General features: G+C 39.0%; 2 protein-coding genes across 2 annotated transcripts in view; one reads left to right on the forward strand and one right to left on the reverse strand.

Annotated features, from left to right (window-relative positions):
• LOC103435015 (TMV resistance protein N-like) overlaps window positions 1-12,464 on the forward strand; it is an 83,737-nt gene that overhangs the window by 37,644 nt on the left and 33,629 nt on the right. The window lies entirely within an intron of this gene.
• Window positions 3,693-4,601, reverse strand: LOC103408964 (uncharacterized). Its single transcript, XM_008347778.1, has one exon. The coding sequence runs from the start codon at window positions 4,599-4,601 to the stop codon at window positions 3,693-3,695; it is 909 nt and encodes a 302-aa protein (XP_008346000.1).

Consider the following 12,464-nt stretch of genomic DNA (forward strand, 5'->3'; position numbering starts at 1 on the left):
TAACTTCTTCAATACTCAACGAAATGAAGTGATTAAAAAATGAAAATCATACTTCTCAACGAGACGAAGAGAATGGTATCTTTTTTTATGGCTAAGTCGCCGTGGTTTGGCCGGAAAATGGCTCGAAAGTAGACCAAGACAGCTACTTTCGAGCAATTTTCCAGCCAAACCACGGCGATTTAGCCATAAAAAAGGTACCATTCTCTTCGTCTCGTCGAGAAGTATGATTTTTATTTCTGAATCACTTGATTTTGTTGAGTATTGAAGAAGTTATGAACGTTTAAAGTTTACCAAGTTTCCGGCGAGTTTTCAAGTTTTCACTCGGATCAGTCAACTTTGAGGCTATTTTCCGGCCATCTCCGGCAATCATTGGGCTTTGAAATAGGTATAATTTTATTATACACTTTCCTATCTTCATTTTGATATATTATGAGTCTAATTTGGTTAAGAAACGATTGAGTTATGAAGCTTTGAAAATTACCCAAACTTTCTCTGGGACACTTAACGGAATGACCAAAATGATTGATTTAGGAAAATCTCAGGGACCACTTTTATCGTTTTGGAATCTCATAGACCAAAATGATGAGTTATGCAAATCTCAGGGACCATTTTGATAATTTACCTTATAAGAAAGATGAGGAACATAAGACCTAACCCATCTAAAATAAAATATAAAGGGTAAGAAACTACAATAATTGTCAATTTAGTTATGCAGAAATTAATAGTTAGCAAACAAAGTTGACGGTTCATACTTATGCAAAAAATAAATAAATAAAGTTGACCGTAGGGTAATATGGTACAAGTGCAAAGACGACAGGAGTAGTGAAACTTGTTGGAAAATTTAGTTATTATTTTATTATTGTTTGTGGTTTTCTTGTGGGACAAGGATATTAGAGTTTCTTGCCCATTAGTATTAGGGTTTCGTTTCCTTGCCTATTGGGGTTAGGATTGTGCTTTAGTTTTCTATATCCTTTAAGGATTAGGTTTTTCTTTAGTTTTCACTATATATAGTAGTGCTTGTATCAGTTAGTTTTAATCAAGTTAGTCACAATGTAGTCTCTAGGATTTTTGTAACCGTCTTGGCATTCTCAGTTTGTTTAATAATACTCTTATTATTTTGTTAGTCTCGTTCGTTGCGCACTCTGATATTTTGTGCTAGTTCGTAGGACATTTTGATAATTAAATATGTGTATTTATTGCTCTTGATTTGATTTGTAATTAATACCTTTTATTTTGGCGTCGTAACACTCTCTCTCTCACCACTTTAATTATAATTTGAAGATCGTAGATGAAATGGGCGATGTCCTTTTATTCGTTTTCTGTCAAAATCACTACCAAAAAATTGTCCGAAAGGAATCTTTTTAGCTGTTCCCTCTTATCACATTTTTCTTTTCTCATTCACTCTTCCGTCTTTTTAGGTAAATTAAAAGAGAATTGGCGGTAGAATCAAATGCATAAGGCATTTTATTATTGGTGAAAAACAACAATGTTATTCGTTTTGTTGCAAGTTGTTGGTCTTTTTTTTCTAACGTTTAATAATTTAACTCATTAGTATTAAAAACGGATAAAAAAAGGGTAAAAAGAGTACAAATGAAGAAAATCTTAAGTGTTTTATTACAATATTTTAAGTTAATTGCGTATTTTTCATTTTTACTATTTAGATCTCTAGCAAGCAACTCATACTTGACTTTAGTAATTACCAGTGCGTTTTGGATAGAAACATAGATAAATATTCAAGTGCATTTTTTGTTAATATCATGTAATATTGCTCTCAATTTGTGTTTTTACATTCTTTTCCACAATTCTCCGAAATATAGCAAAGAAAAAAAAATCACTAATTAAATGTGTGATTTGTTTTTAATTGTTAGCTATGAAGGTACATTAATCAGCAACATTGTTCTTCATGGAATTATTAAAGTTGCACTATGAAAAAGGCACGCAGTTTAATATTCTAATGAACAGGATGTTAGATTTCATTCATACATCTCGAGTTCAAAACTTCTCATTTTTTAAATTATTGTAATAGTTTCGAATTCTTCTTTTATTCTTCTAATAAAATTAAAACATAAAATTAAAAAAATAAAAAAGAAAAAAGAAAAAGCAAACTTCTGTTTATTATAAAGGGGTAATTGTGGAAGAAGAGCTGAGGTGAGAGAAAGCGTGTCAGCAACAAGAAAAATCACCCACGGAGTCTGAACTGGAGAAACTTAGCAGGGTATGGTTTCATGAAGATGAGTAAAAAGTACGTAAAGCAAATAAAATAGTTTTTTCACATTTGATGGCATGCCAATGATGCCATTGCGGTCGGATGAGGATCAATTATGGGTCCTATAGTTACATTTTATCTATTTATCTACATTGTACGGTCAGTTTTCGTTAGATACTTTTTACGTTTAATCTTAAATAAAAAATTCATAATAATTTCTGACCTTACGATGTATGATAAATGTATAGAATATGTGGATCCAAATCCGTTGCGGTTAATCCAATTTCCTGCAGATTTGTGGTGCTAATTAATAATTTTTATTTAAAAGAAATTGCATTTCATTCGAACGCTTTGCTTGATGTATTTGAAGTTATTTTTCTCACAGAAAAGAGAAAGAGAAAGAAAAAGTTAGTCTAAGAGAATCACTTTATCATGAAGTCGACAGAAAAAAGAGGAATGATTGTAGCTGAGCTGTTCCCAACTAATAACAATATGAAGAGAAGATGAATTTGCCCATCAAGATTACGAGATCCATGAATAATGGCACACAGAAAAAATTTCCACCCAAAAAAAGTCTAAGGTGGGGCTGGTTCCGATGTTGAACCGTGACGATACTGTAATTCAATCACCCAAATTTCCCTATTCTAATATTTTAACGTGTTTGGTGTGACATACATTAGCAATGGACTCATGGCATGGAAGTTCCCTTGTTGTTGGTGTCGCGAGGCAGGGCGGCCCAGGTCCTGTGCTGGCAGGGTGACCAGGGCTTAAAATAACTTGGGGCATCAAAATTATTAGGATAGTATATTTATATATGTTTTCATAAGAGTATAAATTTATAAAATTTGTTTAAATGATAAATAAATTTAATTAGAACCGGTGGTTTTGTTGTTTGAAATTAATGAGGAGGTCTTGGGTTCAAAACACCATGTGTGTTTATTTATTTTTTGGTGATGTGTGCTTATTTACTTTTTAATTTTTACAAATTTCTTTTCATAAGAGTATCAATTAAAGATTCAAAAACATCATTATTTTTTTAGTCTCATATTGACAAGATTTGTAAATAAGAAAAAACACCTCACGGTTTATACGAAAACACTTTAACAATTTAGATGGAAAACAAAACTTATATCTATCTACTTGTAAACCCAGAGTTTTTCTGTTTCTTTCTCACGATACAAAATAAATTAGTTTTATGTATTTCTAAATTATTAAGTTTGAAATATTTTTCTAAATATAATTTTATTGATGTCTTACATGTGAAACCAAATTTTTTTTCTTATATAAAGTGAGGGAATATTTTTTTGCATCGTCCCGAATCTAGAAAATCCCAAAACCAGCCCTATCGCGAGGTGAAAGAAAGCGTGCCAGAAAATCACTTTACAATAAATTTTCCTTCAATCTGAAAAGGAGGCTTTATCATATCCTTCTTTTTCTCATTCGCTCTTCCGTTTTTTTTTTTTTTTTTCCGGAAGACAGAGATATATTAGATTCTAATAGGGAGATTTACATCCTGGGCTAGGATGTTAAACAAAAATTCAGGCCCAATATAGTCCCACCCAAATTTACGACCCTCCTTAAACACAAACTTAGCAACCGAGTGAGCAGCAACATTGCTCTCCCTAGGCACGGCAGAGAACGAAACAGACCTCAACCTACGCGCTAGTACCTCAATATCACCAAGAATACATTCAAGACTGAAATCAAAAACCAGTTCATGTCTAATCATCTGAATAATCACTTTGGCATTAGATTCAATAATAACATTATCGTACCCGTAGTCGATGCAAGCCATAAGAGCTGTCCTGATTGCAGCCGCTTCCCCAGCCGCCGCGGAGTGGTACAGCTCAGCTCCGGAGCCCCCCGCGCCATGAAGCAGACCGGCAAAATCCCGACAAACCCATCCCACCCTGGTCCGGAACGATTTCCCACACCACGAGGCATCTGTGTTAACTTTGAGAGTCCCAAACGCCGGCTTCACCCACCGACAGACCCCGCGTTCCAGCGAAGATGTCCTCGGTCGTCCCCTAGCCTGGACTCCCGCAGTCTGACATAGCGTAGCTTCATTGAATTCAGCGATGTTCCTTCTCCAGGAATCCAGGATCTCCAAAGGCTGCCGATGCACACCATTGAAGACCACCTCATTCCTGTTTTTCCATAGTCTCCATAATCCAAAGGCAAATTCCTGCATGATACCCTCCGCGTGATCCCTCCCCTTGACCCGAGTCCAGAATGACTCCCAGTTAGAAAGGAAATCAGCACCTGCCAGCTCAAGGGAGTTTAACTGAAGCGATGATGAGTACCAGAACAGGTGACTAAGGTGACAGCGAAAGAAGAGATGAGTTTCCGATTCATCCGCCGCACCACATACACCACAAACGTTGTCCACCCTCATATGTCGCCGCTCCAGGTTACGTCGAACAGCCAGGGCATTGTTACAGCAGCGCCAGATGAAGTTTTTAATTTTGTTGGGAACCTTAAGTTTCCATATCAGGTTCCAAGCATAGCAGTTTTTAGGTTTAGCACTAGTAGACCCACGTCCTTTTCTGCCAGAGCCCCATTGTCCATAAGATCCATAGTTACACCATAACCCGATCGAACCGAGTAATTCCCATTCACAGTGTGGTGCCACACCAACCGGTCCCGACTCCCGGTCTTGCTTAAAGGGATGCTTAAGATCGCCCGCACGTCATCCCACTGAAAGTTAGCCGTAATCATATCAGAATTCCATGAGCTGGACCCCGGATCAATTAAATCGCTAACCAAAGAGGCTTGCAAATTGCCCAATGGCACAACTCTAAAGGTAGAGGGTTTAGGAAACCACGGGTCCTCCCTGATGTTGATACAGGTTCCGTCCCCTACCCGCCATCGCAGGCCATGTAGAATCACCTTACGGGCTTCAAATATGCCCTTCCATCCCCAGGACGTGTTCCTACCCTTTCCCGCCTCGGAGAAGCACTTCCCAGGATAGTATTTATCCTTCAAAACCTTAGCAAGCAGAGACCCCGGGTTCTGGATCAGCCTCCACCCAATCTTGGCAAGGAAGGCCAGGTTGAAACACTGGAGGTCCCTGAAACCCAGTCCGCCAAACCGTTTTTGTTTAATTAATCTCTCCCATGAGATCCAATGGACCCCCCTTCTTTGCTCACTTCCTCTCCACCAAAAGTTCCGGATAGCTCTCTCCAGATCTCTGCAGACCCCAATGGGAAGCTTAAAACAGCTCATGGCATAGTTAGGCATCGCCATGGCGACTGCCTTGACGAGGACTTCCTTTCCTGCTTGAGAAAGAAATTGCTCAGCCCAACCGGCCAGCCGCGATTCAAGCCTGTCCCGTATCTCTTCAAAGACCACTCGTTTTGAAAGGCCAAAATCGGCTTGCAGCCCAAGGTACCTGCCAAACCCAGTCCTGCATTGGATCCCCATTGTCTGCCCGCTCAATCTCCGAACCCTGTTCGGGGTCTTTGAGCCAAAGAAGATAGAGCTTTTTGAAAGATTAACAGCTTGCCCAGATCCGTTGGAGTAGGTCCGAAGCACCTCGAGGATTCCTCTCGCCTCCTCCACACAAGCATGACCGAATAGCACCGAGTCATCCGCAAAAAACAGGTGCGAGATCGGGTCCCCATTAGTCGACACCCTGATCCCGTGAAGGCCACCCACCTCCAAGCCTCTCCTAATAAGCATAGAAAAACCTTCCGTGCAAATAAGGAAGAGATAGGGAGATAACGGATCTCCTTGTCGTAGCCCTCTCTCCGGCAGTACAAACCCAGTCGGATTTCCATTTATAAGGATACTAAAAGAGGCAGTGGAAATACACTCCATGATCCATTTGCAGAATAAAGGTGCGAACCCAATTTTCACCATCATAGATAATAGGAACACCCATTCCATGCGGTCGTACGCCTTAGCCATGTCGAGCTTTATAGCCATACCAGCTTGTTCACCTGTTTTTTGATGCAGCAGTGAATGTAGGAGCTCATGGACCACCAGTATGTTGTCCTGAATTTGTTTCCCCGCCACAAAGGCGGATTGGTTGTCACAAATCACCTTTGGCATCACCCGCTTTAAACGATTAGTGAGAACCTTGGCAATGACCTTGTAGATTACATTACACAGTGCAATAGGCCGGTATTGCGTCATGTTCTTCGGGCATTTAACCTTAGGAATAAGCACAAGGTTGGTATGATTCAGTTTCCTCAGCATGGTACCCGAATGCCATAAGGCTTTGACTATCTTGATCACATCCTTGCCCACAGTATCCCAATGATCCTGGTAAAAACATCCCGAATACCCGTCCGGGCCCGGGGCCCTGGTTGGGGGAATTTGGAAGACAGCAACTTTTATTTCCTCTTCGGACACCGCAACCGTCAAGCCAATGTTGTCCTCGCCCGACACCCGTGGTGCCATGCATTCCCCAACCTCATCAATTTGTCTCGGGTTACTCGACTTAAATAAATCTGCAAAATAAGATTTGGCAATGGAGGATATCACCGCTTCGTCCTCCTGCCACACTCCGTTCATATCCTCCAATCCCTTAATTTGGTTAGACTTTCTCCTCTTGAGCGTTTGCGCATGGAAGTACTTAGTATTTTTGTCACCATCCTTTAACCATTGGGCCCGCGATTTCATCCTCCAGTAGGTTTCTTCATTTCGGTGTGTTGCTCTAAGCTCTCTCTCCTTCATCTTAACCACGTCCGAAGCAAAATCAGGAGACATATACGCCACTCTTATCTCCTCTTTCAGGCGCTCAATAGCTTTCTTCGAGTTTCTCCCTCTACCCCTATACCAATCATTTAGCCTGTGTCTTAAGGCTTTCAGTTTTTCACAAAAACGAAAGGCGTGTGACCCCCCATGTTTGTCCCTCCATTCCTCAACCACCAGTTGTCGACACTCCTCCGTGTTGCTCCAGCGAGCATCATAAGAGAATTTCCTTCCTCTCCAATCAGTCACTTTCTCCGTGGATAAAAGGAGCAGAGTATGATCGGACCCTTCCAGGATCACATGCCTGATTGTGTTCTCCGGGAAGAATTCCTGCCAGTCCATTGTGGCCAAACCCCTGTCCAGACGTTGTTGAATAGGCGTTGCCGCCTGGTTGTTCCGCCACGTAAACGGGTAGCCAACAAAACCCAGATCCATTAGCTCATTTTGAGCAACAAATCCTCTGAAGTCACGCATACTAGACGTTGGTCTATAATTACCCCCCTCTTTCTCGTCGTTACACAGAATGTCATTAAAATCCCCGATTAGCAGAGACTTTTCCCTACAATTCCCAAGCCGTCTACTCAAATACCCCCATTGTTCCCGCCTTTTTTTCTCATTAGTACTGGCATAGATAGCAAACAGATACCAGTGACTCTTCTTTTGCTCATCCCAAATTTTTACTTCAATAACAAAGTCCTCAGATTTCACCAGAGTTACCTGGGCAGCATCCCACCAGAAAACACAGAGGCCTCCCCCCATCCGCCTAGGTTCCACAACATGCATGTATTCCAAATCTAGCCGTTTCTTAAGGTACCCATAACGACTACTTTTATTCTTGGTTTCCAGCAAAACTACAATGTCGGGGGTGTGGAGCCTATTCTGCTCCATCAGATTGTCAACTGTCAGGTCACCCCCAATACCCTGACAGTTCCAAGTAAGTAGCCTCATTTAGCTCTGGGAGACCCCTCACGGCTGGTCTCCTCCGCCTCTGCAGGTGCCTTCCTGCTAAGTTTGGAACGTTTAGCTCCCACCCACTGGTTAGCCTCATCAACCTCCTCCTCTCTGAGGACTCTCTTTTTACCCTTGTTCTCATTCGTCACAGCTTCAATGATCGCATCCAGCTCAAAGGGATCATCATCCGTAGCCAGGTCTCTGCCACTCCCGCGCCCCCCATCGTCACTAGCTTTCCTCCCACAAACACTCACATTGTCCCTATCATTACCCATGCCAGGCACAAGATTAAGGTCAAAGGTAGAATCTCCATTCAATGACACACTGGCCATATCCATCCGTCCTCCCTGCTCATAATGTTCATTAAGCACCACATGTTCCGCTCCCGCAGCCACCGCTCCCCCCGGCCCAATTAGCCCTGCATCAAATGCCAGTTCTCTCGCATACCTCGCCTCTTCCTTGGCTATCCGTTGATGTCGGATTGTTCCAGCAAGCGTATTATCGATGTGTTCCATTTTGTTGGATGACCACCTTGGCTTATTTGGCGAAGTTGCAGTGTCAATAACTTCCTCTTCCACCAGCGCGGTGCATTCACTGCCACTTTGAGTTCTACTCGCCGGTTTCTGGGGTTGACATCCCATTCCGGAAGCCGTCGAGGACCGTCCAGAGCGTTTACCGCACCCCGGTTCATCACTTCTTTCGTCATTCCACCGTTCCGAGCCACTCCGTCCCCCATTTGATTCAGACGATACCCTGCTTCTGGCCCCCGGTCCCAGTGGGTTGCCCCTCAGGTCCGACACTGCATCTAGCCCACGGAAGGCAAGGGCCTCCTTGCTCGTCTTAGGGTGATCCTCTGGCCCATTTTGTTCATCAAATGTATCCTTGCACACCCTAGGGTGATCCTCTTCCGTTTTTTGGGTAAACTAAAAGAGAATTGACGGTAGAAATAAATGCATATGACGTTTTACTATTGACAGAAAACAATGTCATGCGTTTTGGGGCCTGGTTGGATTCCTATCAATCTCTTTTTCCTTAACTTTTAACAATCTAACTCACTATCACTAAAAACGGAGAAAAAAAAGATAAAGGAGTACAAATGAAGATAATCTTAAATGTTTTTGTTGTAGTATTTCAAATTAATTACGTATTTTCATGCATTTTAACTTTTATATGTACATAATTGATTTGACATACGGTCCTGGTAGCTTCATATGACATCGTTTATGTGTCATGAGGTGAAAAAGGGAGCGCATGCTTCAATAACAAAAATAATAATAATAATAAAAATCACTGTTTGATGAATGGGAGTTGCAACCAAAGTTCCTCTCCTTCAAACTCGAAAGGCAGTCTGTAGGAAACCTCTTTTGTTGTTGTGGGTAGGAAGAAAAGCACGAGGCCTGCCGAATGAAAGTCCCTAAGGGGATTTAACGCTCAATGCTCGAAGAGATTTTTCATTGTGAACAAAACACGTAAAAATTTAATAAATTAAAAAATAAAATTTTAACAACTTATATAAAAATACGTGATGTATTATCCGTATTTCGATCTTAATAAAAAATGTCACATCCCGGCCCGGGACGGATCACTTCCCAGACCGGCTCCACCACCGTAGCACAATATTGTCTGCTTTGAGCCCCGATTACGCCCTCACGGTTATATTTCTGGGAACTCACGAGCAACTTCCCAGTGGATCATCCATCCTGGGAGTGCTCTAGCCCCCTTCTCGCTTAACTTCGGAGTTTTACGGAACCCGAAACCAATGAGCTCCCAAAAGGCTTCGTGCTAGGTAGGGATGGAAATATACATTTAAGGATCACTCCCATGGACGACGTGGGATGTTACAAAAAATTTCTCCAATTCTCGAGAACCACAGTTTATCGGCTTTAATATAAATTATTTTATCATTTGTCAAGGAAAAATAACCTTTAATTGACTCACCTTTATTTAAGTATGTGACATTATTTATATGATTCAAAACGACGCAATTAAACATGATATAAATAAGGGAATTTTAACGAAACATTCTCGATACTGTTCACTTTAACGAAAAAATCACATTTTTTATTCTAAATGTCAATCCCGATACTATTCACTTACTACATCTTTTTGTCATTTTCATTAAAACTCAAAATTTTCAAACCATTTTCATTAGTTTTCCTTATAAATAATGTGAGGTGTAGTTAATTAATTTGATCTCTTGCATATTCCTTTGCTTTTCTCTTGTATTTTTCTTCTCATCACGGACAAGAAAATTATCCACAAGGAATCGTTTTAGCTAATTCCTAATTAAATGTGTGATTTGTTTTTAATTGTTAGCTATGAAGCAACATTAATCAGCAACATTGTTTCTGATGGAATTATTAAAGTTGCACCATAAAAAAGGCATGCGACTCAATATTTTAGTACATAGGATGTTGAGTTTTATTCATGCATCTCAAATTCAAAACTTCCAATTTCCTAAATTATTGTAATAACTTCGAATTCTTATTTCATTCTCCTAAAAAAAAAAAAAGGAAGCAAACTTTTGTTTATTATAAAGGGGTAATTTTGGAAGAATGTTGATTGCTTATCAGTTAACGCTGCTGATGTAGAGTAAAGGTCAAGCAAATAAAATAGTTGTTAATATTTGGTGGCATATGCCATTGCGGTTAATTTGATTTCCAGAACATCTGTGTCTTAATCATAGTCTGAAATATCGATAATATCGACGAAATATCGATGATGTTTTGGTTTTTTCGAATCACGGATATTTCGGAACATATCCATGTACATATCGTACAAATATCGACGATAATATCGGAAAATATCGATGTTGATAATTTCGCTCATACTTCAGCAATATTTTGTCAAAATATCGGTGTAATATTGCTAAAATGTCGATGTAAAGGAAGGGAAAAAAAAGGAAAAAGAAGAAAAAACATATCCATGTACATATCGTACAAATATCGACGATAATATCGGAAAATATCGATGTTGATAATTTCGCTCATACTTCAGCAATATTTTGTCAAAATATCGGTGTAATATCGCTAAAATATCGATGTAAAGGAAGGAAAAAAAAAAAGGTTTTGTCAAAATATCGGTGTAATATCGCTAAAATATCGATGTAAAGGAAGGAAAAAAAAAAGGAAAAAGAAGAAAAAAAAGGAGGAAAAAAAAAACACAAAGGGGATTTGAACCCCTCGCATTTTACTCCTCCATCACCTTAACCACGATATATCACTTATGTTTTAGTGATAATGTGCTAAAATATTTATATTTATATGAGTGACATGTTAACAATTACATGCAAAACTATTTTGGGGATTTATCATTCGATGAATACTCTTCACAATAAACTTACTCTACACATATAGATGATGAAGATAATGAAAAATTTGAACATCATAGGAACTTTATGTGGTACTAAATCACTCATGTTTCTTACCATGTAATGTATAAAGTGTAAAATATTATAGTAAATCATTATATATAAATGATTATGGTGTGTTTGATCTTTTTTTTTCATTAATTACTACATATTTTCTACACTCACAGTGTTTGCCAGCTCGCTGTATAATCAACTTAAATTAGTTAAATTCATCATGTAATGCATTTCCTTCTAATTTTTTTTAATAAACTAATATATAATTGACTAAACAAACACTCTCCAAAGTTTTAATAAAAATTTCCAAGTTTTTCTTACAATTTCCGTGATTTTTATTCAATTTTTATCGATATCGATAATATCCCGATATTTCCATCGAAATTTCTATGTTTTTGGACTACCGATATTTCCAATTTCATCAATATTTTATACCATGATCCTAATTAATCAAGTTTTAATGTAAAAGGAAAGACCCGTCAAAGTGATTGTTTTGCATTAGGCCTGGTAAATAGGTCATATTTATTGTGACATGTCATGTCGTGTCAAATTCTTTTATTTTAATGAATGTTTAATAGATGATTAGGTAACGATCCAATAACGATCCGAAGCTCCTTTTCTTGTCCGTGTCGTGGGATGAAAGAAAGCGTGTCAGCACCACAAGGAAAATCACCGATTGATGAATGGATGTTCCAAGGAAAATCACCCATTGAACTAGAGAAACTTAGCAGGTATGGTTTCATGAAGATGAGTAGACGTACGTAAAGTAAATAAAATAGTTTTTTTTAACATTTGATGGCACGCCAGTGATGCCATTGCGGTCGGATGAGGATCATTTATGGGTTATATTCTTACATTTTATCATTTCATTTATATCGTATGGTCAAATTTTGTTAGATATTATTAGTGTTTCATCTTAAATAAAAAAGTTCATAATAATTTATAAAGATGAGGATCTAAATCCATTGCGGTTAATCTGATTTCCTGCAGACTTGTGGTACTAATTAATAATTTTTATGTAAAAGGAATTGCATTTTGTCCGAACGCTTTGCTTGATGTATTTGTCGTTATTTTTCTCACATAAAAGAGAAAGAGAAAGAAAATGTTATTGTCTAAGAGAGTCACTTTATCATGTAGCCGACAGAAAAAGATGAATAATTGTAGCTGAGCCGTTCCCAACTAATAACAGCAGGGTCGACCTTGAAGATGGGCATGTGATGCTACCGCACAGGATCCCCAAAATAG

Source organism: Malus domestica, chromosome 02 (assembly GCF_042453785.1).
Source record: "Malus domestica chromosome 02, GDT2T_hap1".
Taxonomy (NCBI): domain Eukaryota; kingdom Viridiplantae; phylum Streptophyta; class Magnoliopsida; order Rosales; family Rosaceae; genus Malus; species Malus domestica.